Raw genomic sequence first — 23,064 nt, 5'->3', positions numbered from 1 at the left:
TCTCATTCTCCAAGGGTGATATGTGGGCATGATTTTCCAGGAGAATTGTCCAATAAGGGACTATTAAAAGTGGTTACGTAGGGGAATTTCATGTTCTAAAAAAACTTTCGGAAACCTATACGAACCATGGTGGTTCGAACACAGAAATACTACGTCATACGTTCAACTTGTTTTTTGACAAGTTATTTCGACCATGTCGAGCATGAGAAGATCTCATGTCTAAATCTAAATGCATGAAACGCCGTGGCACATCCCCTTTAAGCATTCAGAATCAAAGTTTGTTATAATAATATATGTCTGCACTGTGCATCTTTATTTTGATTTGATAAACTGCTATACCTACACATGAATGTATATATTTTGGAAATATTTTCATGTATATATTAATATTTATTTTTATTACATATATATATTTCTTGCCTTGATGCCCGATGACTCCTGAGATAGGCGCAGGCTCCCCGTGGGGGGGCACGGTGGCTTAGTGGTTAGCACGTTCGCCTCACACCTCCAGGGTTGGGGGTTCGATTCCCGCTTCCGACTTGTGTGTGTGGAGTTTGCATGTTCTCCCTGTGCCTCGGGGGTTTCCTCCGGGTACTCCGGTTTCCTCCCCTGGTCCAAAGACATGCATGGTAGGTTGATTGGCATCTCTGGAAAAATTGTCCGTAGGGTGTGAGTGCGTGAGTGAATGAGTGAGTGTGTGTGCCCTGCGATGGGTTGGCACTCCATCCAGGGTGTGTCCTGCCTTGATGCCCGATGACTCCTGAGATAGGCGCAGGCTCCCCGTGACCCGAGGTAGTTCGGATAAGTGGTAGAAAATGGATTGGATTGGATATATATTTCTTCATTTTTATGTTTTTCTTAAATGTATACACGTATGTGTTTATAAATACAAATTACTATCCACAGTGCACATATATATATTATGTAAACACAAAGCTTTTATTCTGGTTAACCATTGAACAGCCCTTTGACGCCATGCTGCTAACAACACACAGCAGCAATAAATATTAATATTAAACAAATAAAATATAATACAGTAAAATGGGTTCACTTTTATTGCTTGAACAATTGTATTAATACTTTTCAGTATGTGGCACATCACCAGGACATTGATGTTTGTCTTATTAAGTCCATCACGTTGGATGGACATGGGCTCACCAAGATGGTGGCAGTGCATCATGGGATCGTGTTTTTGGTTTTAAAACGACGCTAATAATCTTTGCATCAGTTTTCCCTCCGGGGCCGTGCAGGACATGAGCTAAGCCGTCAGGGAGAGACTGTATTGATGCCGGCTGGACGCTTCTAATGGTTTCCCTCCCTCAGGCTTTCGCAGGCTTCTCAATTATTCATATAGACCTCTTCTATTAAAAAGTACAGCATTGCTAGCCTGGCACTTACCCACGAGCCTGGCTCCTTTACATCTGAAGCTGACCTGTTCTTAATGGAGCCGCGTCTGCCAGTGGCCACATTTACCAGAGAAAAGTTAAAGGGCTGGATTGAGTAATGTGAATAATACGATAGAGTGATTGATTTAACCTTCATCACCCTCACACTTTCATGATCTGGCCTCTTATCTACACAAAGCTTTGACAAGTTATATTGTGGTGTTTACTCAGATGTTGCTCTTTCATACCTCTGGAGATGTGATGGAGTTCAAGGTAATGTTTCAGTAAACTATCAACTAAGTCTCAGATGATTCTCCTAAGAATAAAAATGAGAAAAAAATCAGACGAGAGTGTAATTGTGTAAACACATGAAGAGTATGGAGGTTTGTAATCTGAATTTGAGTAAATGAGATGAGAATTTTTTTAGTTGATATTGAGATTTTCAGTAATATTGACTTTTGATTGTAGACTTGACAAATCTGAGCTCAGTTTGAGTCTCTACTGAAACTTTAAAGGCACACACACTCCAAAATTTTTGCACCCGTTTTTTTTTTCAAAATCCCTCAGTACATAATATCCTGTTATCAAGCTGTTCCGCAATCATCTGCCACACTCACTCACTCTTAATACTCTATGTCTTTGTAATCCGCACTTTGTTTCTCATACAGTACTTTGTGCTGCGGGACAAAGTGGACTCAGTCGCTATCCTGGATTTTGGCGCTCACTTGAACGGCTCTGAATTGTCAAAATGCATTCTACGGATGCAGAAAACGTTGAAGATCAAACCCGGTCTCGATTTCTTATTGATGGACAAAAGTACCGTAGGCAGTGTGTAGGGAGTAATGTATGTCACAAGAAATAGGGGAAAAATTGTTTTGTTATATATTTTATTCATTCTTGTCATTTTTGGTTTTCAGATCGGGTTACAAATTCATTTTCTGCCGATCTCATGTCCATCTCGAGTACCTATACAGTAGTATTGCATACATCATATCTTTGAAGAGTATTTAGTTTGATCAAATTTATAAAAGACGGATACTGCTGTACAATTATTTCCGGTAAAACATGAGCTGCTGGAGTCACAGTTTCAGTTTCAAACCATCTCCAAATCCACCGTTTATATAATATTCATCACTGAAATGCAGTGAACAAACAAACACACCTAAACATCACTTTCACAAGAGTAACGAGCTGCAGCGCAGCCTATCTTGACGCGGCGCAGATAACCTTGATCCTAAGCAGGTCTTGCTCGTCGGTTGACTCATGGGCCGGCTCTTTCACATTGGCGTGGTTTTGGTTTTGGCGTGGTTACTTCGGAGGACACAGGGATCCAGAATTAGAAAAAAACTTTCTGAAACAATTTGGAGTGCTGGGGGTGTGTATCAGGTACAGAAATACTACATCATACGTCCAAATCGTTTTTAATAGAAGCCAGCACGTTTAACAGTGTAAAGAATACACTGTGTGTACATGCATGTGCTTGTGTGTATCTGCATGTGTGTGTGTCTGTGTGTTTATTTGCGTGTTTTAGTCTGTATGTTTCTTTGTGTGAAATGCATGTATTTTATGTGTGTGTTTTATTGTGCATGTGTTTTGGTGATTGCATGTTTTTTTTTGTGTACGTGCAGTGTGTGTTTTAATGTTTGTGAGTGTTTAAATCCATATGAGTGCTCTAGTTTGTGTGTTTATGATTGTTTTTTTGCTCTTTACATCAAAGGTGTTCATGGGAAATCACTGTTGTGCAGACACACACACACACGACACTACACACAGAGGGGGAAGACATGTGAATTCTTTATGAGGATGACCTGATTCCCGGCTGCTCTCTCTTCTTTTGTATCTGGCGCTACCTTCCCATGGCTTCGACACATGCACGGTTCCTTCTGTTTTACTGACAGTATTGTTTGTTTGTGTGTTTGTTTTTGCATGCGTGGGGTGGCTATGCCTCGATCACAGACATTTTGGAGATGGGAGCCAAGCAGTCGGCGGTTGGCAGTGTTCCCCTGAATCAGTCACCCACTCTGAAGAACATCCAGGAGGCCTACACGGACGGCGAGGACCAGAGGGCGCGCGAGCTCATCCATCTGTCCTGCGAGAACAACGGCGCCGGACGACCTGACGGGGTGAGATTGTTTGTTCGCAGCATTTTACAGAAATCTTGAATACATGAGCGCTGCATGGAGGTGTGGTCAAATCAAAAAGTGTGTAGCGAATTTAGCTGCATGTTAAAATAAGGATGAGTTTAACTCACCAAAATAAGATTTTCCACCAGATCAATCAAGATCACAAACATGAAATTAGTTATTTAAAACGTCAATTTCAGTTAAAGAATTAGTTTAGCTCAAAGGAAAATACGTATAATAACCGTCATTACACATACATATTTTACAATTCTGATCAGCAGTATAGTGATAAAAATCCTATATGTATTCGTCCAGAAAATGCATTGATGATTTATACAGTAACGTTATCTCATGACCATAAGTAACGTGACTTTACCAAACAGAATTAAGAGCAGAGGAAGCATAGATCGAAACACAGTTTAAGTGACCCGTTTGTGAGCGTGAACACAGAAAACCCATCACAAATGCCTTTATGGTTTTTATTAAACTCTACTCTACATGGTAAACATAATGATGACAAACAAATACATGAAACACAAACGTGCAAGGAAGCGCAGAGAGAGAGGGAGAGTGAGAATGAGAGAGAGAGAGAGAGAGAGTGAGAGGGCATGGCCGCGAGGCAGGTAAAACATGCCTGAAAACCAATAAAATCATCTTTAACAAAGAGGCACGCTCTTAACGCAGCTACTCTATATTTGGAGACGGATACTTGCAATCTCGGTGTTGGACCAATATCCGTATGCGCGTGGATGGAAATCTTGAATGGTTTCAGAATGCAGTCCTGTTAAAACGCTGAGTTTGGGTTCTAAGTCCAAAGGTCCATGGCCTAATGGGACTCCCCAGAGAGGAGCCCCAAGCGGGGGTGTCTGTTGGAGTGTCCTCCGTGTCCTCTCTCTTTTTCTTCCAATTCCAAATTCCAAAAGTATACTACCACCCAAAGTGGATCGGTGATGGTGTTTTAAATGCATACCTGCCCTGCCCCCAGATGGCCTGCAGGCCAATGCCATGAAAGTGTGTTTGACAGAGAAAGTTCCTTTGTTTCTCATGGCGCCTCATTTGCATAGCTCTGACAGGATGGTCAGTTTGCATTTAATATCTAAACTTAGTTATGGACATAGTATGATGCATGCAATGTTTTTATAACATAGCTCATCATATAGGGAATTCAAAGAGGAGTAGTAAAATATGAAACATGCAAGGCATTGAGCTGTGAATCATCCCAACGTATGAATACATCAAATGAACCCTAAATCTAAATTTGTATATCTAAAAGTTACAGACTATTTAAAGTGGCACTAGTGCCAACACACAACCTAGACATCTAGATACATTTAGAGAAAAGGATAGTTTAAATCACATAAGTTCCTATTTGTCAGAGAAGTTTCTCTGGTTAGCCTCAGATGTTAAGTTAGAGATGACACAGACACTTATCACCAATGCTTTGAAGCCTATGAGTCGTAAATATCCAACAGAGAAACCAAATGGTTATCACCCTCTCTGTCAGAGTTCAAAACCTGAAACCAGACCCCATGGAGCCATGTTTGCTATGGTCTTTTGATGATGGTATCTAGAAACCAGGACAAAAGGGAGTGAGGCTTTTCTCAATGATCCAGTCACTACAAGTGACATTTCATTGGATGTATATTTGCAAACGTCTGTTTGAACAAGACATTATAAAGAGTGATTTGAATGTCGCCTCATACGACCACTTTCAACAAGTTTGTATGATTTATTAGGGTCTTCATGAAATACAAAAAAATCCGTCATAGCAAACACCGCTCGCGTTGCTTGCCTAAAATCCACGGATGGTGCACCTGCATATCTCAGCGGAATAAGGTGGATTTAAGCGCTTGTCGTTGACAAGTATAACGTTACACACACAACGTGAAAGGATAACTAGTAAGCTGTGAATGATTTTTCAGCCTAAGCACGAATGATTAGAGACGTTTAAAGCGAAACACCTGCAGTGTTCGCACCTGTTCATTCACAAAATAAACAGCTTACTGCAGCAAAACATATTAACACACCTAATGTATTAACATTCATACATCTAAACTTAGCTAAGCTAAAGTGTCCATCTGCCTTTATATACAGTAAGTTTAACACTGGCTTTAAATGTTTTATTTAGCCGTGACTGATGTAGCTTTCTTCGCTATAATATGTTAACATTATCTCCTATATATACGATACATTTACGTCAATTCAGACTGTTGATAAATATTACTCACATCGGCAGTATTGTCTCGTTCAGTTGGTCTCGATCCCTTTTGAGGAACAATTTTGAAGCTTATCCTGCTTGTGCTGTCCCAGGTTGAAAAAGCACTCCAGTTTGAATGATTCGCACAAACATGCAGGTTTTACTTATGGTTTCTGAGGGATTTCCACAAAAAATTAAGTAAATCCACTACTGTCTCCTCCTAGGTTTGGACTATGTGCAGCGACTAAATTGCATGTTGTCCACAAACTTTAGCCATTGCCTCACTCACATACAACGCTGTCGCTTGTGAAAACAACAAAGGCGGAGCGCAGAGGGTGGAAATCTGAACGGCTCGATTTCTCACATGCTTGCAGGGAAAGCGACAGCAAAACAAACTTACAGGGTTCTTATGTTTCACGTTTTCTGGGTTGCTGGATGCACGCGAGGTCCGATTATAGCACTTAAACACAGAAAAAGTGGGGTTTTCATATGAAGTCTCCTTTAAGCCCTGGGTTTTCTTTACATTAAACTTCATTTAGATTAACGGAGGCTTTGCTCAGTGTTTAGTTTTCTTGTTAGCAGACTTTCACTTCCACTTTCATGTGCTGTAAAAGTAAGACATTCAAAGAAGTGAAGCGTTAGGATAACTCCTAAAAAGTTTAGGCATTATAGGTTAATGAGGTTTATGCGTGGAATGGTGCTTTGATAAGGGTGTCAGTTCAATTTATTGGGTCACTTTTTGCATCGTAAACAAATTAAATAAAAGGTGAATAGTACCGTGAAACTGACCCAATGTTATAAAATTACAAGTGTTTAATGGTTGCTTGTTTTATTGGTTGCTTGATTTTCACTTCTGCAGACACACAGTGAAAACTCATTACGCCTAAAACCTGCCCATCATGTATGTGAAGACAAGGCCATTGTGGTAAATGCTGTATATTGAGGATGTTTTCGAAAACATTGCCGTGAATAGTCTGCGGTACAAAGTGTTCTAAATATACCTTTAAATAGCACAGAATCTATTTTACACTCACAGTTTATAAAGTAGTTCTTAGGAAATCATCTTAGTCATCTTGTCCCAGTTCTTCAGTAGATTTAGTCTGAATTACCTCGGTCTCTTTATGTAATCTTGACGGCTCAGTAGAAGCTACATGTTTTTCGTTGAGTTGAACATCCTTAGTCCTTTTTGACCGACATCAAAACAGTAGAAGGTATAAAATGTTTAGAGAAATCTTTGTAATATGTAGTGTATGTGTTGTGAGTGAAAGAATATGAAAACGATTAGTAGTTGTCCACACACTGTTCTGATTGGCTTTGATTTGTGATAGATTGTGTCATGTCATATTTTTCAGATAAAATTCTTGTTGATGGAAACGTACACTGGAAAAACTAATTCAATTCAATTTTATTTATATAGCGCTTCACAATGTGTATTATTCCAAAGCAGCTTTACAGTTGAAAAACTGAAAAAAACAAAAAAGGTAAAAGACAGCACAGCATGGTGTTTATAGAACGAGCAATATTATTCTAGTAAATAATATCTAATAAATGCAGCTTCTAATGTATTAGAGATAATATTGCCCAATATGCTGGTCATTACGGAAGCACTGATACCAGTATCTGTATCGGCCCGATACTAAGCTCATGTACTCGTACTCGTAATGACACACCGATACCAATGACCGATACCTCACGTGACATCCATTGATCCCTATGATCGCTGCAATGTGGAAATGCGGACAGAATCGAGGAAGGACGGAATCCAGGCATAAAAACTGAATTTGGAAGGGAATGGAATCTGGCAAATGTATTATTTCCTAACAAGAAATTAGCGCTGAACCGCTCACAGCTAGCGTAACAGTTAACAAAATATCCAGATGCTGTTTAAATATGTATTCTGCTTGTTTTGTGTGACTGTGTGTGAAAAGGTGGTGTGGTTGCGTGTACTGAACCTGAACGCCTTGTGCTTGTGAAGCTTTCATAGCCAGCGTTTTGATGCACGAGGACACGAATACATAAACAAACACCATTTGCGGAGATCCGTCAAAATAAAAGCCGGTGAACTGAAATAACCGCTCTTTGCGGCGTCCCATCAGAATAAAAGTGTGATTGGCTTGAACAAGTTATAATACACTCACATTTTACCGCACCACCCCCTCGAATTTTTTATAATTCGACCACAGAGTATATTGATTACTTTAGCAAACTGAAGTAAAAGTGCTAGTTAAATTGGGCTACTTATCATAAACTTAATGTAAATAAAAAAATAGCACTTAAATTTAAGTAACTGGTTTATTAACATAACTGTACATTATACAGGCATCGGTTATAGGTTTCGGTGAGTTCCATAAAAAAATCTGTACTCGTACTCGGTCTTTAAAAAATGGTATCGGTGCATCCCTACTGATCATGTCATCGAGCGATTCCGATTTCTTGTTATGGTTTTAAAAGGAGTCAGTTCTGGCAAGCTCTTTGCGAAACTATCTTTAGTAGTCGAGGTTATTGTTCTAACCTGTCGAAAACGAGTTAAACGGCTGATTTAAATAGATTTATATTGAATATCCATGGTACCTTTTTCTAAGCATAACCAAATCCAATACATTTAGTATCCTATACTGTGTGATTTAAAGGAATAGTTCACCCAAATATGTAAATTCTAATATAATAGCTAAACGATTAAACACAGTATACTGAAATAAAGATCAAACCTTATTAAAGTTATTAAAGTTGATCAGTCAGGAGCAGTGAGTGTGTTTTGTCCGAGTGCGTTTTTTGTTGTTTGATGTGCATCAAAACAGATTGTAACAAAGTTCAAGCTTGAGGAAGAAAGGAGGCGGGGTCGGCGTGGCTGGGAAAACGTAAACACTTTTTATTATTGCAATACTTCCGGGTTGCACGCCCACTACGTTTTACACAAACTCTTTGTGGTGACGATTCCTTCAGTCTGTCTGGATAGACCTCGATTCCTCGTCTTTCTCCAACAGCCAACACTTGTTTTCCCAGCCTGGTTTCTCTCTGCCTTTCGCTTCCTCCTTCGTGCCTTAAATGCGTCTTCTCGCCAATTACTAGAACGAGAAGCAGGTGTTTTCACTATAGCGTTGATCTGCTTACTCACCGTCATTCTCCCGACACGCCCCTCTGCCGCAGACCGTGCTAAACCACGCCCCCCTTGCCACACAGATATATGTGTTATGCTGCTTTCCCTTTAAGAGCTAGCTATGCTTTTTCCCCCACTGTTTTCGTTTACAGCAAACTGTAATGGATTGATCAACTACCTCTTCTGAGAGAGTTAAACAAAGCCTGCTCTCTTTGTCACTTTAAACAGACTGATAAGCTCTTTGCTCTACCTTACATCTGCACAGTTGTATATTTCACTGGTTTGCACTCTATCTGCCATTATCTTCTTTTGTTGTTTCTGTAAGGAAGCAGTCATTGTTTGCAGGTTGTATTTTTGTTGCCTGTAAGGTGATTGTAGACGGCTCAGTGAGTGTGTGAGTGCAGTAATACTCTCCTGTAAATACACTTACATGTCTGTAATGAGCTCATGAGTGATTGATGCAGGGACTGTGATGGCTCCTAACGCGCCATCGGTTAACAAACCTTTCAGCGAGTTTCTAGTTATCATTAATTTTTCCAGTTGATCAAATCTATGTTTTAAATTATAGTTTCAACATGATGCAGAAAATATTGTGAGTAATGTTATTGTGAACATTTACTGTAGCCATTAATGTTGAGGTGTGTTGCTTTTTGTCATTCGCGTCTTTATTTGTAACCAGTGATTCAGAGATGGAGAGAGGTCATTGGAAAAAAAGCACACGTCTGTAGGGCGCCGTAAGCCAGAATTAAAATGGGGAAGTGTTTACTAAACTTTAAGTACGCTTTTAAGCCCGTTTGACATTCACAACAGGTGCGTTATAAAAATGTAACTCAATCGTCTATTTTCAATTCTGCATTGTAGTCAAACCTACATCTTTGGGATAATTTCAAAAAGAATATATCTATATTTTGACCTCACTGTTTATTTAATTTTTTAGTTCAAAATTAATTATTAATATAATATAAAAATATAATATAAATATAATAATTCCTATCCTTTATGTGTCATTAGACAATGTGCCATTACTGCCATCTAGTGTGTGTAAGAGCTTTATTCATACACATGCAGTATACCTGAATATAGAGTATATGTACAGCAAGTTAGGACAAAAAGCACACATATACTTCAGCACTTTGTGTCCCAATTCACATGCTATCCATCCTAAATAGTGTTTGAAATAAGAATTAATCTGTCTCAAATGTCAGTAGTATGAAATGAGTCTACTGTTTCTGGTAACACTCTCTCCACGTTTCATCTATAAAGGGATCATTTTAGCTACTAGTCCAGACACAAACCATCACCGATTTCAGCGCATCTTGTCTCGTGTGTTTGTGTAGCTGGAGCTGCTGAGCGTGGCCACACAGAATGGTGATGCAGAGAGCGTGCGCTTCTTACTGAAGGATGCACGAGTTTCAGTTCCACAGGACCCCGCTGAGGGAAACCCTGCCGTCCTGGCTGCACATTATGGACATCAGATGGTGGTCCGAGAACTGCTGGACTCCATACCACGTGAGATAATAATAATACAAACATTCTGTGTTCGGTTATTTCCTTAAGAGTAAACAGCAGAAATCCTAGTAGAACTGTCTCAAACCATTTGTTGTTGGCATTATTTCCCATTTAAAAGGATAGTTTACTTTCTGTGTTTAATAATTCTAGTGGGGTTTTAAATCTGCATGGGAATTTTATCTTCAGTGGAATACAAAAGAAGATATTTTGAGAAATGTCTCAGTGGTTTTGTGTTCATACAATGGAAGTCAATGGGGTTCAGTGTTGTTGGGTTATCAACATTCTTCAAAATATCTTCTGTTATTTTCTGCAGAGGAAAAAAGCTCAAAACAGGTTTGAAATAACATGAAGGTTAATAAATGATGATAGAATTTTAGTTTTTGTCTCAACTATCCCTGAAAGACCGATCTGACATGAGTTTCTCGCTGCGGTTTAGGTCCATGTGTCCGTAAGGAGCTGCTGAACTGGATGTTGGCTACGGCGTGTCAGCAGGGTCATATGGAGGTGGTGAAGATGCTGGTCGAGTCATATAACGCTGACGCTGACGATTGCGCTGTGCATTCTGGAGAATTTGCCATCATCACTGGTTTGCCTCTATACGCCGCAGCGCGAGCAGGTACTGCCGCTTCTGCTAACTGTGATTGATACAAAGAACATCTCTCAACCAATCACGCAAATACAATATTTAAGAACGATGAAATGTTTGTTTACACCAAAACAAATAGGTGTAACATTCTATTGAAATTAATGTCAGGTCAGCGTAATATAATTCACTTTTTAAACATGTAAAATGCCATAAACATTAACATGACCTGAAAATGAAAGCAAGGAAATTTACACAACGTGAACCGCTTTTATCCAACACACACCCACACACACACACTTCCTCTTTCATCTGTGTGGAGAAGGTTCTTCCTGTTCATTATTGAGTGTTTCTCATCACTGTCTGTAAGGTGATAAAGAGATTGCGTGTTTTCTGCTGAGGAATGGAGCCGGTTTCTCCTCGTACACGTTGATGGATCACAAAGATTTCTGCAGACAGCTGCTCAGAGAGCGCCACCTACAGGACAGAGACACACCTGCAGAAAACAGACTACAGCAGGTCAGACTCCTTTTCACTCCTTCACAACTCCATTCACTCTTAGATATTGAAGTGATGTCTGGAGGGAATATGTGCACAATATGCAGTAAAGGATTTTAAAGTCCCAGTGATTTTTTTTTTACAATGGCTATTTTTTCATGAGATATTGCAGCGTTTATTGTAAATAGTTTATCAATGTGGGTGAATTTCTTTTTCTGAGAAGATCTGAGAAGTCGCACGAGATCCCACTGGTCTCGCTAGAACACAATTTCCTTATGCAATTGGCGCGATGGAGTGGTGGGCTCGATATTTGCACCATTTTAGTTTCATTTGCTCCCTAAATTTAACCTGTGCGACCTCAAAATATATCTGGAAGCATTTGTGTGAGTGCGCATTAAGGCTGCAACGACATGCGTAAAATATCTGCTGTAATGGCAGTTTCTGTTCTGTTCCCGGGCGTGTGTACGTTAATCAGCAGAACAATAAAGCAATAAGCCCCAAGAAGCAGTGGGTTACTGTAGCTGTAGCTGTTATAAAATGCACTGTAACCCACTGCTTTGTGTGGCTTATTGCTTTTATAAAACGGTTACTCCATATGCTTTGCAAGGTTTCATAAAATAAAGTAAATAAAATGATATGTGGTGCGGTCAGCCGTTATATATCAGGGTATTTTATAACGGCTTAGAGCTCAGCTCAGCCAATCAGAATCAAAGACCAGAACTGACCGTTTTATAAGTGAAAGTATTCACCCGACAAACAGCGATAGAGAGCCTCAGACGCAGTAAGTTCGTGAATGGAGGATCATCACAGCACGCAAACATAAATGGACAGAGATTGGCACGTAGATGTAGACTTTGATAATAAATGTTTAATAAATAAATTTAACACTACGCTTTACATTAATGATTTACATCAACGCTATTGTACTAGTGTAAGTTCGTGTATGTGGACCTTTGTAGATTGTGACCCTGCTTAAGTTACTCCTCAGCTTCATATAGGACTAACCATCATGAAACCACCGTAAAAGCACTTTTTAAGTCATTCGATGCCTAATGCGAGGATTTAACCGATATGGCACAATTAGGATGATATGCTTTATAATGTCAGAAAATATTAGAACTTATTATTTATTGGAAAGTTTGGCAAAGAACTAATAAATTCACCGAAAAAGTCTTTATTGGATTACTTTAAAAACAAATCGTTAAATTAGTCGATTTATCGAAAATATAATCGTTAGATTTGTCGACAATTAAGATAATCGTTAGTTGCAGCCCTAATGCGCATTGTGGTGTGACCTGTTATCATTACTGTACAGAACACACTAATAACTGCACAAAGTATGTAACAAAAGTAGCCCATGTGATTTTCCATTGCGCAGTGCTACTTTCCACAGTTTTTCTATGTATACATGCGCGAGACGGACATGTTTCAACCTTGCCGCGCGTCTCCCAAGTCTGCAGCACCTCGCGCATTAAAGCACTAGTGTTTGCGGTTCGTTTTGCCAGCAGCGCTTTGGGAGGCTCTGAAGGCAATGAGTGTTCAGTCAGTGGAGGAAGGAAGATGGACATTGGGATATGATCGCCACATCTACTAACACGAGCACTATGCAAAAGCATATAGAGAACAACCACAGCTCTTTACTAAAAGCTACACCCGTTAAGTAAACAAAGCACACATTTTGTGCAATTACTTCCTGTCATTTGAGTTTGTGACAAACAATATGTAAATACTGCAAAAGAAAGTATCAATACATAATATAATTCATTAAAATAGAAGTTTCATGTGTTTCATAAACTGCATGTTGATTTTATAATGCCTACAATTTCTGCACTTTGTGTTTTAAGGTGAATATATTTCATCATTTAGGATTTCTTTAAAAAAGTAAAAAAATCTTGTCTCATCTCGTTGTGGTGAAACTAGTGTTGTGTCTCTTCTCATAAGATAACTGTCTCATCACTACCCTAGTGACTATCCATCTTAAATGATGTACTGGATGTTATGGCCTCTTTACACTGCAAAGGAGCGACAACAAATGTGTATTTACACAGACCGTTAATGCGGCTCTAAAATGGCATAAATGCATTTACACAGGAAATTTAAATAATGTGAAATAATGCTGAACATAAGCACATAAGAACTGTATTAAAAATATGGTAATAAAATAATGCTGTTAATTAAAGGCTATAACAAAAAAAATAACAGTACTGACACTAATAATAACAATGCATGATTTAGTATAAAAGCAATATTAGGCTATAATTGCAACATTTTAAATGAATTTCCTAGTTAACAAACACTCATAGAAATTTGTTCTTATCGGGCACCTCACTGCATATTGTATTGCCAAAAGTTGTTTCAAAGAACCAGAAACTCACTGTCGAGCAAATAAATGAACAGTTCTGGTGTTACAGTAAATGTCACCAGATCGTTGTCGTGTATGAAATATTGTCCCCAATGAGATCATTTTGGATATATAACGACAAAATCATTTGTCGTTATATTTTTCGTATTGCGTTTAAATCCTAGTTCGATGAAAATCATTTACGCTCCTAGGGCCGGGCATCTGTGCACAAGCGCTACTGTCCCCACTCCTACTGTCCTCACTTTATGATCTGGACCGAAGCACACTTACATTATGATGCGACTGTTTTGAGGTAAACGGTAAGAAAATCACACACTCTAATCACATTATAGAGTAATGTTAAGTTTGTGATTTATTATGTGTTCGACTTCATGCACATGTTGCGCAGATCCATCCACTTAAGTAACACGAGTGCTATTTAAATAACTCCTGCAGTATGCACTCTCTATTTACTCTCTTGATTTCTGCTGACATGACAATGACGTAGTTTAGAGCAGCTTTAATGCACCTTCATTTACACTAACGCTGAGATGCATCAGAGTCGCCTTTGATACTAGGTTCTGAGGAGGGTCAGAGCCGGCATATTTTTTATCGGTTTTCATGCGGCATTGCGTCTTTAGATGCCTTAGCTCGCCTGTATAAAGACGGCATTAAACGGCTTCGGCAGAGCATCCTTTAACTCCTGCACTTCAACCGTCAGTCTGCTGCCGCTTATATTTCAAAATGCAACAGCTGTTTTTATACATCCAATCAAATCGCAGAGAAAGACTAAGCCATACCCATTATTTTTCATTCATTCGAAATTCCATTACACTTGGAAAGAAAGGACTTGGCAGCAAGGCCAACTGCACCAGTAAATATGGGATTTTTTGTAAAATGCACAAAAATGCATGGAAAAACATAAAATAAGGCAGTTTTCAGACTACTTTTTTGAAGCTCCTAGCATTTTTTTTACATTATAATCCTATCGAGTAAACTGTGTTTTCAAAAAACGTCTTGAGCGTTTTTTTTAAACGCCAGTGCTGGCGTCTTTTTCTGCAGTTCAGAGCATCTTTAGAGGTTGAAAAAAGATCAACATTTCTGTGAAGTCATGGCGTCTGGGCTGCTATTTGTAACCAAACGCTGCCAGCGTTTTTTTTTTACCTAAGAAGCCCCTTTGTCAACTTTTTCTTGAAGTCAAAAATGAAGTCAAGTCTGAACGCCTAAGATGAGTTATTTATATTTTTTTCATTTTGACTACAGCAGTCATACTGCTGAGTTTTGAATGATAAAGAGAAAAAATGAAAACAAAATAACAGAGCTCTCGTTTGATATATTGTTATTTCGTATATTACACGGCTCGTTGGAATGCTTAATTCTGATTGGCCAGTCGCGACTCTTGCAGGTTCGTTATTCCCGGGTAACGACCCCTTAAAACTAATAACACACTGTAACCCTGATGCAGCAAATCATTTTGACAGTTTTTTTTTACAAATTAAATATAAATATGTATTTTAATTACATATAGGACATTATATTTAAAGATGATTAAACCAATTTGTCTGTTCATGACATTTGAACGTCCTTTCTTACCTTAAAACTGTAAGTAAACTGCTTTTCCACACGGAAAGTCTGATCACACAGTCGGGGCTTATTTCTTCCACAATAACCAGCTGTTTGTATATCCCTTACATTTTCGCAGAAGAAAATATTCTGGGGGTCATTAAAGTTTTGTTTGAAATTTTAAAAATAGAACAATGGTGGCTTAGTGGTTAGCACGTTCGCCTCACACCTCCAGGGTTGGGGGTTCGATTCCCGCTCCCGACTTGTGTGTGTGGAGTTTGCATGTTCTCCCCGTGCCTCGGGGGTTTCCTCCGGGTACTCCGGTTTCCTCCCCAAAGACATGCATGGTAGGTTGATTGGCATCTCTGGAAAAAATTGTCCGTAGGGTGTGAGTGCGTGAGTGAGTGTGTGTGCCCTGCGGTGGGTTGGCACTCCATCCAGGGTGTATCCTGCCTTGATGCCCGATGACTCCTGAGATAGGCGCAGGCTCCCCGTGACCCGAGGTAGTTCGGATAAGCGGTGGAAAATGGAATGGAATGGAATATATTATTATTAATACAGAATTGTTTTGTAATTTTTCTCTCTTCTCACTAACTGACTGCAACACACTAAAGGATGTGTGCGATGAGTTATTGATCCCTTTGTGTTTTTTTCATTGGAAGTGTATAGGGCTGTCATCCCATCAGTAAATCATCTCTATTCTTCACCCCCCCCCCCAAAAAAAATGGCGTGGACATTAACAATGACAGCGTATAGATTGTTGTTGAGAGCTAGCGTTGTTAAAACTGTTTGATTCAGTGATGTCATCGTTCACAGGCTCTGCATGTCAACTGGTCGTGTCTGAAGCTGCCCTGGTTGGATCTGGATTGGTTCATGGACGTGTCGTCTCGGATCACAGTTCTGGATCTCTCTCATAACTGTCTGACGTCTCTTCCCTCTGTGGTGCCGTGGGGTCTCATTAACTTGCGCTCGCTCGACCTCTCTCACAATCTGCTCCGAGAGTTACCCACCCCGACATCATCTCAAGAGATCATCTGCAGCAGGTCCGTAAAAACACACACACGAGCGATTCAAAAGGTTTTGATATCTTTCCTGGAAGAGTTTGTTAGAGGCCTCCCTGAGGACAACTTTTTTTTTTTTTAGATAAGACTTATGACCAATTTTCTATTTGCTCTTGATCTCATTGGTGTCTATGAGAAATGATTGACGTATTGAAATCAGAAGTGAGGTCGGGTGTTGTATTTTGTTTTTCTGCAGATTAAATCATGTCAATCTGTGTGAGAATGAGCTGGAGTGTCTCCCGGCCGGTCTGCTTCACCTTGGACACATTCAGCGGCTTTTTGCAGCCAAGAACAAACTGAAGAGTCTCTTTAACATCCCCAACGGTACACACACACACACAGACACTGATCCTGGCACAGGTGATATCTAGTAGTAATCTCTGAGGAGACACTCTTCACTTCTCCATCACTTATTCATGACAGATTCATGGCATTGCACCGACTCTTCATTTTACTGCACTCTTTCAATTGGCCTCATTTGTGAAGCAAACAAAACCCATTTCTCTTTTGTCACTTTGAGTTTAATTTACTTTATCTCAGAAGTGCTGTTTTATTATTTTATGTCGCTTCATAAGAGTCTGCATTTAAAAGTGTAGTTTAAAAATGATGCTCTTACTGAAAATATAAGATTTAATTTAATACAATGGCAGTTCTGCTTTTACTGAGAAGAATGTCTAAAAAAATATATAAATTTAAGCAGTAATATAAGTGAGTTGTGTGTTAAAGACACGAGGGTGAGGGAATCATTTTCTTTTCGAAAACTAAGGTCACGATTTAGAATACCCTGTTTCAAAAAAAAGGAAGAAGGAAGGGGTATGTTCTGTTGGCCTTGAAGGACCAGTTTAAACTAGCAGATGACCATGTTAAACCAGCACTTGACCACCTTAAACCAGCACATGACCATGTTAAATCAGCACATAATCAGTTTAAACCAGCACATGACCAGTTTAAACCAGCACATGACCAGTTTAAACCAGCACATGACCATGTTAAACCAATACATGACCAGTTTAAACCAGCACATGACCAGTTTAAACCAGCACATGACCATGTTAAACCAATACATGACCAGTTTAAACCAGCACATGACCAGTTTAAACCAGCACATGACCAGTTAAAACCAGCACATAACCAGTTTAAATCAGCACATAACCAGTTTAAATCAGCACATAACCAGTTTAAATCAGCACATAACCAGTTTAAATCAGCACATGACCAGTTTAAACCAGCACATGACCAGTTTAAACCAGCACATGACCAGGTTAAACCAGCACATGACCAGTTTAAACCAGCACATAACCAGTTTAAACCAGCACATGACCAGTTTAAACCAGCACATGACCAGATTAAACCAGTACATGACCATGTTAAACCAATACATGACCAGTTTAAACCAGCACATGACCAGTTAAAACCAGCACATGACAAGTTAAAACCAGCACATAACCAGTTTAAATCAGCACATAACCAGTTTAAACCAGCACATAACCAGTTTAAACCAGCACATGACCATGTTAAAGCAGCACATGACCAGTTTAAACCAGCACATGACCAGTTTAAACCAGTACATGACCACGTTAAAGCAGCACATGACCAGTTTAAACCAGCACATGACCAGTTTAAACCAGCACATGACCAGTTTAAACCAGCACATGACCATGTTAAACCAATACATGACCAGTTTAAACCAGCACATGACCAGTTAAAACCAGCACATGACAAGTTAAAACCAGCACATAACCAGTTTAAATCAGCACATAACCAGTTTAAACCAGCACATGACCAGCGTAAACCAGTACATGACCATGTTAAACCAATACATGACCAGTTTAAACCAGCACATGACCAGTTTAAACCAGCACATGACCAGCGTAAACCAGTACATGACCATGTTAAACCAATACATGACCAGCTTAAACCAGTACATGACCATGTTAAACCAATACATGACCAGCTTAAACCAGTACATGACCATGTTAAACCAATACATGACCATGTTAAACCAATACATGACCAGCTTAAACCAGTACATGACCATGTTAAACCAATACATGACCAGTTTAAACAAGCACATGACCACGTTCAACCAGCACATAACCTTTTTATACTTTTAGTTCATGGCGGCCTCTGTTTAATATTAATAAAAATGATTTGATGTGTATACAGCAGACTCATAGTGGTCTGTTTTTTTTCTCCAGGCACTAACTGGATAGGTCTGCGTAAACTACAGGAGCTGGACGTATCGGACAACATGCTGACGGATCTCCCGTCTCCTGTACTGCACTGTCTGAAGACTCTCAACAGTCTCAATGTCAGCAGAAACAAACTGAGCGGCTTCCCCGACCCCTGGGCCTGTCCTCTGGTGGGTCTCGTGCTGTTTTACTCTATCATTTGCTGCATAATAAAGCTAAAAACTTAATTGTGTTAAGTTATTGGCAAGTACCTAAAAATCAGAGTAGGAAACTCTCTTTATCTAGATTATAAATTGAGCTGTCGGGTACAGTACGTAAAGGTATCTGCAGTTTCATGATTTGAACAGAAGTGGCGATAGAGAGGTAAAAGTTATGGTTTGCGGCATTACAGTCCCCGTTTTCTGACACATTTACGAGAGAAAAGGAATTTCAAAGGAGAAAATTAGTGGGCGTGGCTTGTATTTTTCCCTGCGATTTGATTGGATGTGATAAAAACGGCGATTGCATTTTGAAATGATACTTGCAGCAGACTGAGAGTTGATGGGGAGGAGTTAACGGATGCTCCGGCCAAGCGTCTAGTTTACATCATTTGAGATGGATAGTGATCTTAGGGCGGAAGAGCATTTTCAGATTTTAACTGAAGATTATGAGGGAATTTTAAAAAGAAAGCAATTCTACTTACAAGTGATAAAATGTCATCGGTACTTCCTTATATCAATTCGAGCCTGAATCTAATACAGAAAATGAAGATGATCAATCTGCTACATCAAGTTTCCCAGCGCGACTTGAGCAGGATGTAAAGGATTGGTATGGTTTTAAAATAAAAATATGATGTTAAATAGTTAAAAACTATAGCTTAAAACAACCATATACATCATACAAAGTTTGTGTGAGCTAGAAACAAGCTCGCATTACAGCAAGGAATGGTAACATAATAAATAACGCCAGCGCTTTCTTGATCAACCAGTGTTACGCCACGTCTCGTCGCGACTCAACAAAGACAGTAAACCCCATTATAAACAGGACATGTGTTGCCTCTAGTTGGAACATTATTACTGATTATTAGGACTTGTCTCAAGTCTTAACCATCAAGTCTCGAGTCAAATCTCAAATCACAGTTTAGAAGCAAGTGTTTAATCAAGCAAGTCAAGTCAAGTCAAGTCAAGGGTTCACCCTAAGCAAGTCAAGTCGTGTCCTGATAAGTTTCAAGTCAAGTCAAGTCAGTACTAAAATAAACAGAGGTTAATTTTTTAGATACATGTTTATTTTTGCACAGAAAAGATGAACTTCTATACATACATTATGTATCTTATTCACATTGCTATGTACGAATTATATGCATATCTGTGCAACATTAATATCTGAAAATAAAAGTGTTGCTTACACAAAAGAAATCCAGTCTGAAATGTATAATAAAATCGAATTCAAATGACTGAAAATCTGCCTATTATATGTTTTAAATATATGATACTGTAATACTTTTGCTGTCCATTAAAGTGCACAGTAGGCCTAAGGAATTTGTATCTAGTTTATTGACTTCGATCTTGAATCTTGTTTATCAAAATGAACGGATCTTTTTAATTTCTGCAGAATATAAATAAAATGTATGTTAATATAGCCCAGTGATGAAGTTATGATGCTTAATCGTCATCTCTCCGGTGGACGCGCAATATGCACGTTTCATACGTAATATATAATCTGAGAATATTTGTTTTCTATTTGAACTGATTTCATTATTTTACAGCACAAAACGTTTCGTTGTTATTGTGAGTATAAAAAAAATGCAAACAGTTAACAGATTCGAAGTATGAAATTATTCTCGTCAGTATGACCGAAGAGTTTTTTAAATCCAAGGGATCTCACCTGCGCGTCCATGTCAGCCTGTCATGTAGTATATAAGCGAGCTGCTATTCAGTTTCCACACACAGTCCACACAAACACATGAGCATGCGCGCATTTAATATAGACATTAGCCTACATGTAATACAGAGAAGCCCTTCTTTATTTTAAGATGATTTTAATGTTTTAAGAACATAAAAATCCGGGCTACGCCGTTATAGCCAGATTCCCCAATTCATCTGATTATGAGATGAGATGTAGGCCTACCAGTGATGATCGATGACCACATTTATAATAATAAAAAAACAACCAAAGCAAAATTATGACAAACAGAAACGATTAATTCATTATATTAGTAATCGTTTTATTACACTGACTATAAAGAAATTACTTTCTTACCTTTCCTTGTGGGTCTTGTAATGTTGGATGAAATTCGACGTTGTGGTTGTCGTGTCAGAAATCCTTGCGTTGCATACTCTGCATCTGGCAAATAATTTTTTATTTTCACGGTCCAGTTCAAAGTCCTTATAGCCAAACATGACTATCTGTGGAGCTCGACTGTTGTCCGCCGTTGTAACGGCCACAACTGTTTCAAGCCGCAGTTTCCTCTCTATCGTAACTGCTCTACAGTAATTGGCTGTTTCACCTTGTTTGGCGCGGTTTGAGTTGAGCAGCGTTAAAGGCACAGGCGCTGTAGTGCTGCTGAGTCACAATAATTATTTTGACTAATTTCATGACTTTACTTTATTAAAAGTTCAAGTCATTGTCGAGTCTTCCATTTAAAGTCAAGTCTCAAGTCACTTGCTCTCAAGTCAAAGTCAAGTCATTTTCACACTTCAATTAAGCAAGTCGCAAGTCCTGAAAATTGTGACTCGAGTCAAGTCATGTGACTCGAGTCCCCCACCTCTGGGACTTGTATTGTCTTTTTTCACGTTTCGCACGTGTCTGCATTTGCAGATCACACAAACAGACAACATCCTCTACAAACATACGACAAACTCAACCTGCGTTAGTCCGTAACAAAGTATTTTACAATGAAAATATACTTACAAGCTTGGAATCTGACGCGCCAAACTGTCCTTGTTTAGTTTTAATGGTCGGAATGGCCCCACTTTTTAACCAAAAACCTTGATCTCTCCCAGTTTAGTGAAGCAATCATGGGTGAAATGCGCTGCACAAACTTGAACATTCAGATTGTACTTTTCTGGAACAGTGTTGTAAATAAAATGTAACCATTCGTTTTTAGTCTCATCTTTTGGCAGGGCAAAATAAGAGTCTTTCTTTTCGCAACGAAACACACAGCGTCCATGCGACATGGCTGCTGTTGTAACGATACAATGAGATTTACAAGTGCGACTACCTTACTTGCGTTTAGATTTGGGCGGTCTTAGTCAAGTCATGTTACTAAGTGAAGTACATTTGCCGGGATGTGGTTATACGAGGCGTTTCAGGCAGGTCTGGGTGAACATTCGCTTTTAGATAGAATGCATCTTTTCGTTCCGACATTTTAATTTTGCTATTTTGAGTGTCTAATACATGCATGTGCAACTAATAACACACCATAGCCACAGAAAAACACCTATTCGCACCATACTGTATGACCCCTTTAATGTTGATTAAAGTTTCTACAGCACCATAACAGCATGTGTAAAAGGCTTTTGTATCACTGTGGGATCACTTTTTGCAGCATTTCACGATCATTTTACCCCACAGAAAATCTGCAAAGCTTCAAACAACCAGATGGAGACTCTCCCCGACACCATCTCCATCTTCTGGAGGATTCATCTGAAGGAGGTGGACTTCTCCGAGAACAGCCTGAAAGAGCTTCCATCATATATATTTGAGCTGGAGGTTTGACGCCATCAAAATCACACTTCACGTCTCAGTTAATTCTCTTAAATAGGGAGCGAATGTAAACTTTCGCTCAAGTCTTAGATGTTTCTTCTGAGAGACAGAGACAGAAATCTGACAAATGTGTCTTTCATGTGAGTTTCAGAAGAGATGTTAACTATGTCTTAAACTGAGCTCAGATTTGTCAAGTCTACAATCAAAAGTCAATATTATTGAAGATCTCAATATGAACTCAAAGATTTCTCATCACATTTACCCAAAAAGAGATTATTTTACCTCTACAATCTAAATTCATTTTAGTCGTAGTGACAATGTTATCAAATTAGAAATGATCTCTACCAGCATATTTTCACCACATGATGGCGCCGTACTCATAGCAAGCATCATTTTGATCTGAGCATCCAGTGTTCCTACTGTGTGCTGTGTTAAAAATTATAGAGACAAATAAATCAATGAAAAAAGTTTCTTTATCAAGTGAACATATGGATGTTTACAGATACTAACGGTTCTACATTAGTTGAGTTTTTCATTAACTTCCCCATCATTTTCTCAAGGCGGCTGTCAAGATGTTGTCACAAAGCTATGGCAAAAAGAGGGAGTGAGAGAGACGGCTTAAAGATCAAACTGCATGGCAGAAGAGACGATGTTACCTCATGTTAAATATAATTTAATGCTTTGTTTTGAAAATCTCGACAAACGTCAAACTTTAATGCTGAGGATGATTTTGACACCAGAAGGTTCGAGTGCGAGGCGGAAATATTTCATACAAAGATGTGCTGGATTTAACATGTCTGACCTCAACCATCACATCATACTGTAGATATC

At 39.0% G+C, this 23,064-nt stretch overlaps 1 protein-coding gene across 3 annotated transcripts in view; it reads left to right on the top strand.

Moving 5' to 3' along the window:
• The window catches only part of lrrk1 (leucine-rich repeat kinase 1), a 69,245-nt gene that overhangs the window by 5,353 nt on the left and 40,828 nt on the right, over positions 1–23,064 (top strand). For all 3 annotated transcript variants that reach the window (XM_056736240.1, XM_056736163.1, XM_056736327.1), the window contains 8 exons: positions 3,342–3,508; positions 10,140–10,311; positions 10,748–10,927; positions 11,265–11,413; positions 16,113–16,339; positions 16,554–16,681; positions 18,556–18,719; positions 22,102–22,239. In XM_056736240.1, coding sequence (XP_056592218.1) covers positions 3,342–3,508; positions 10,140–10,311; positions 10,748–10,927; positions 11,265–11,413; positions 16,113–16,339; positions 16,554–16,681; positions 18,556–18,719; positions 22,102–22,239 — 1,325 coding nt within the window. The remainder of the gene's footprint in view (positions 1–3,341; positions 3,509–10,139; positions 10,312–10,747; positions 10,928–11,264; positions 11,414–16,112; positions 16,340–16,553; positions 16,682–18,555; positions 18,720–22,101; positions 22,240–23,064) is intronic.

The sequence above is a fragment of the Triplophysa dalaica genome, chromosome 1, assembly GCF_015846415.1.
Source record: "Triplophysa dalaica isolate WHDGS20190420 chromosome 1, ASM1584641v1, whole genome shotgun sequence".
Classification (NCBI taxonomy): Eukaryota; Metazoa; Chordata; class Actinopteri; order Cypriniformes; family Nemacheilidae; genus Triplophysa; species Triplophysa dalaica.
This window is presented reverse-complemented; position numbering and strand designations above follow the sequence as displayed.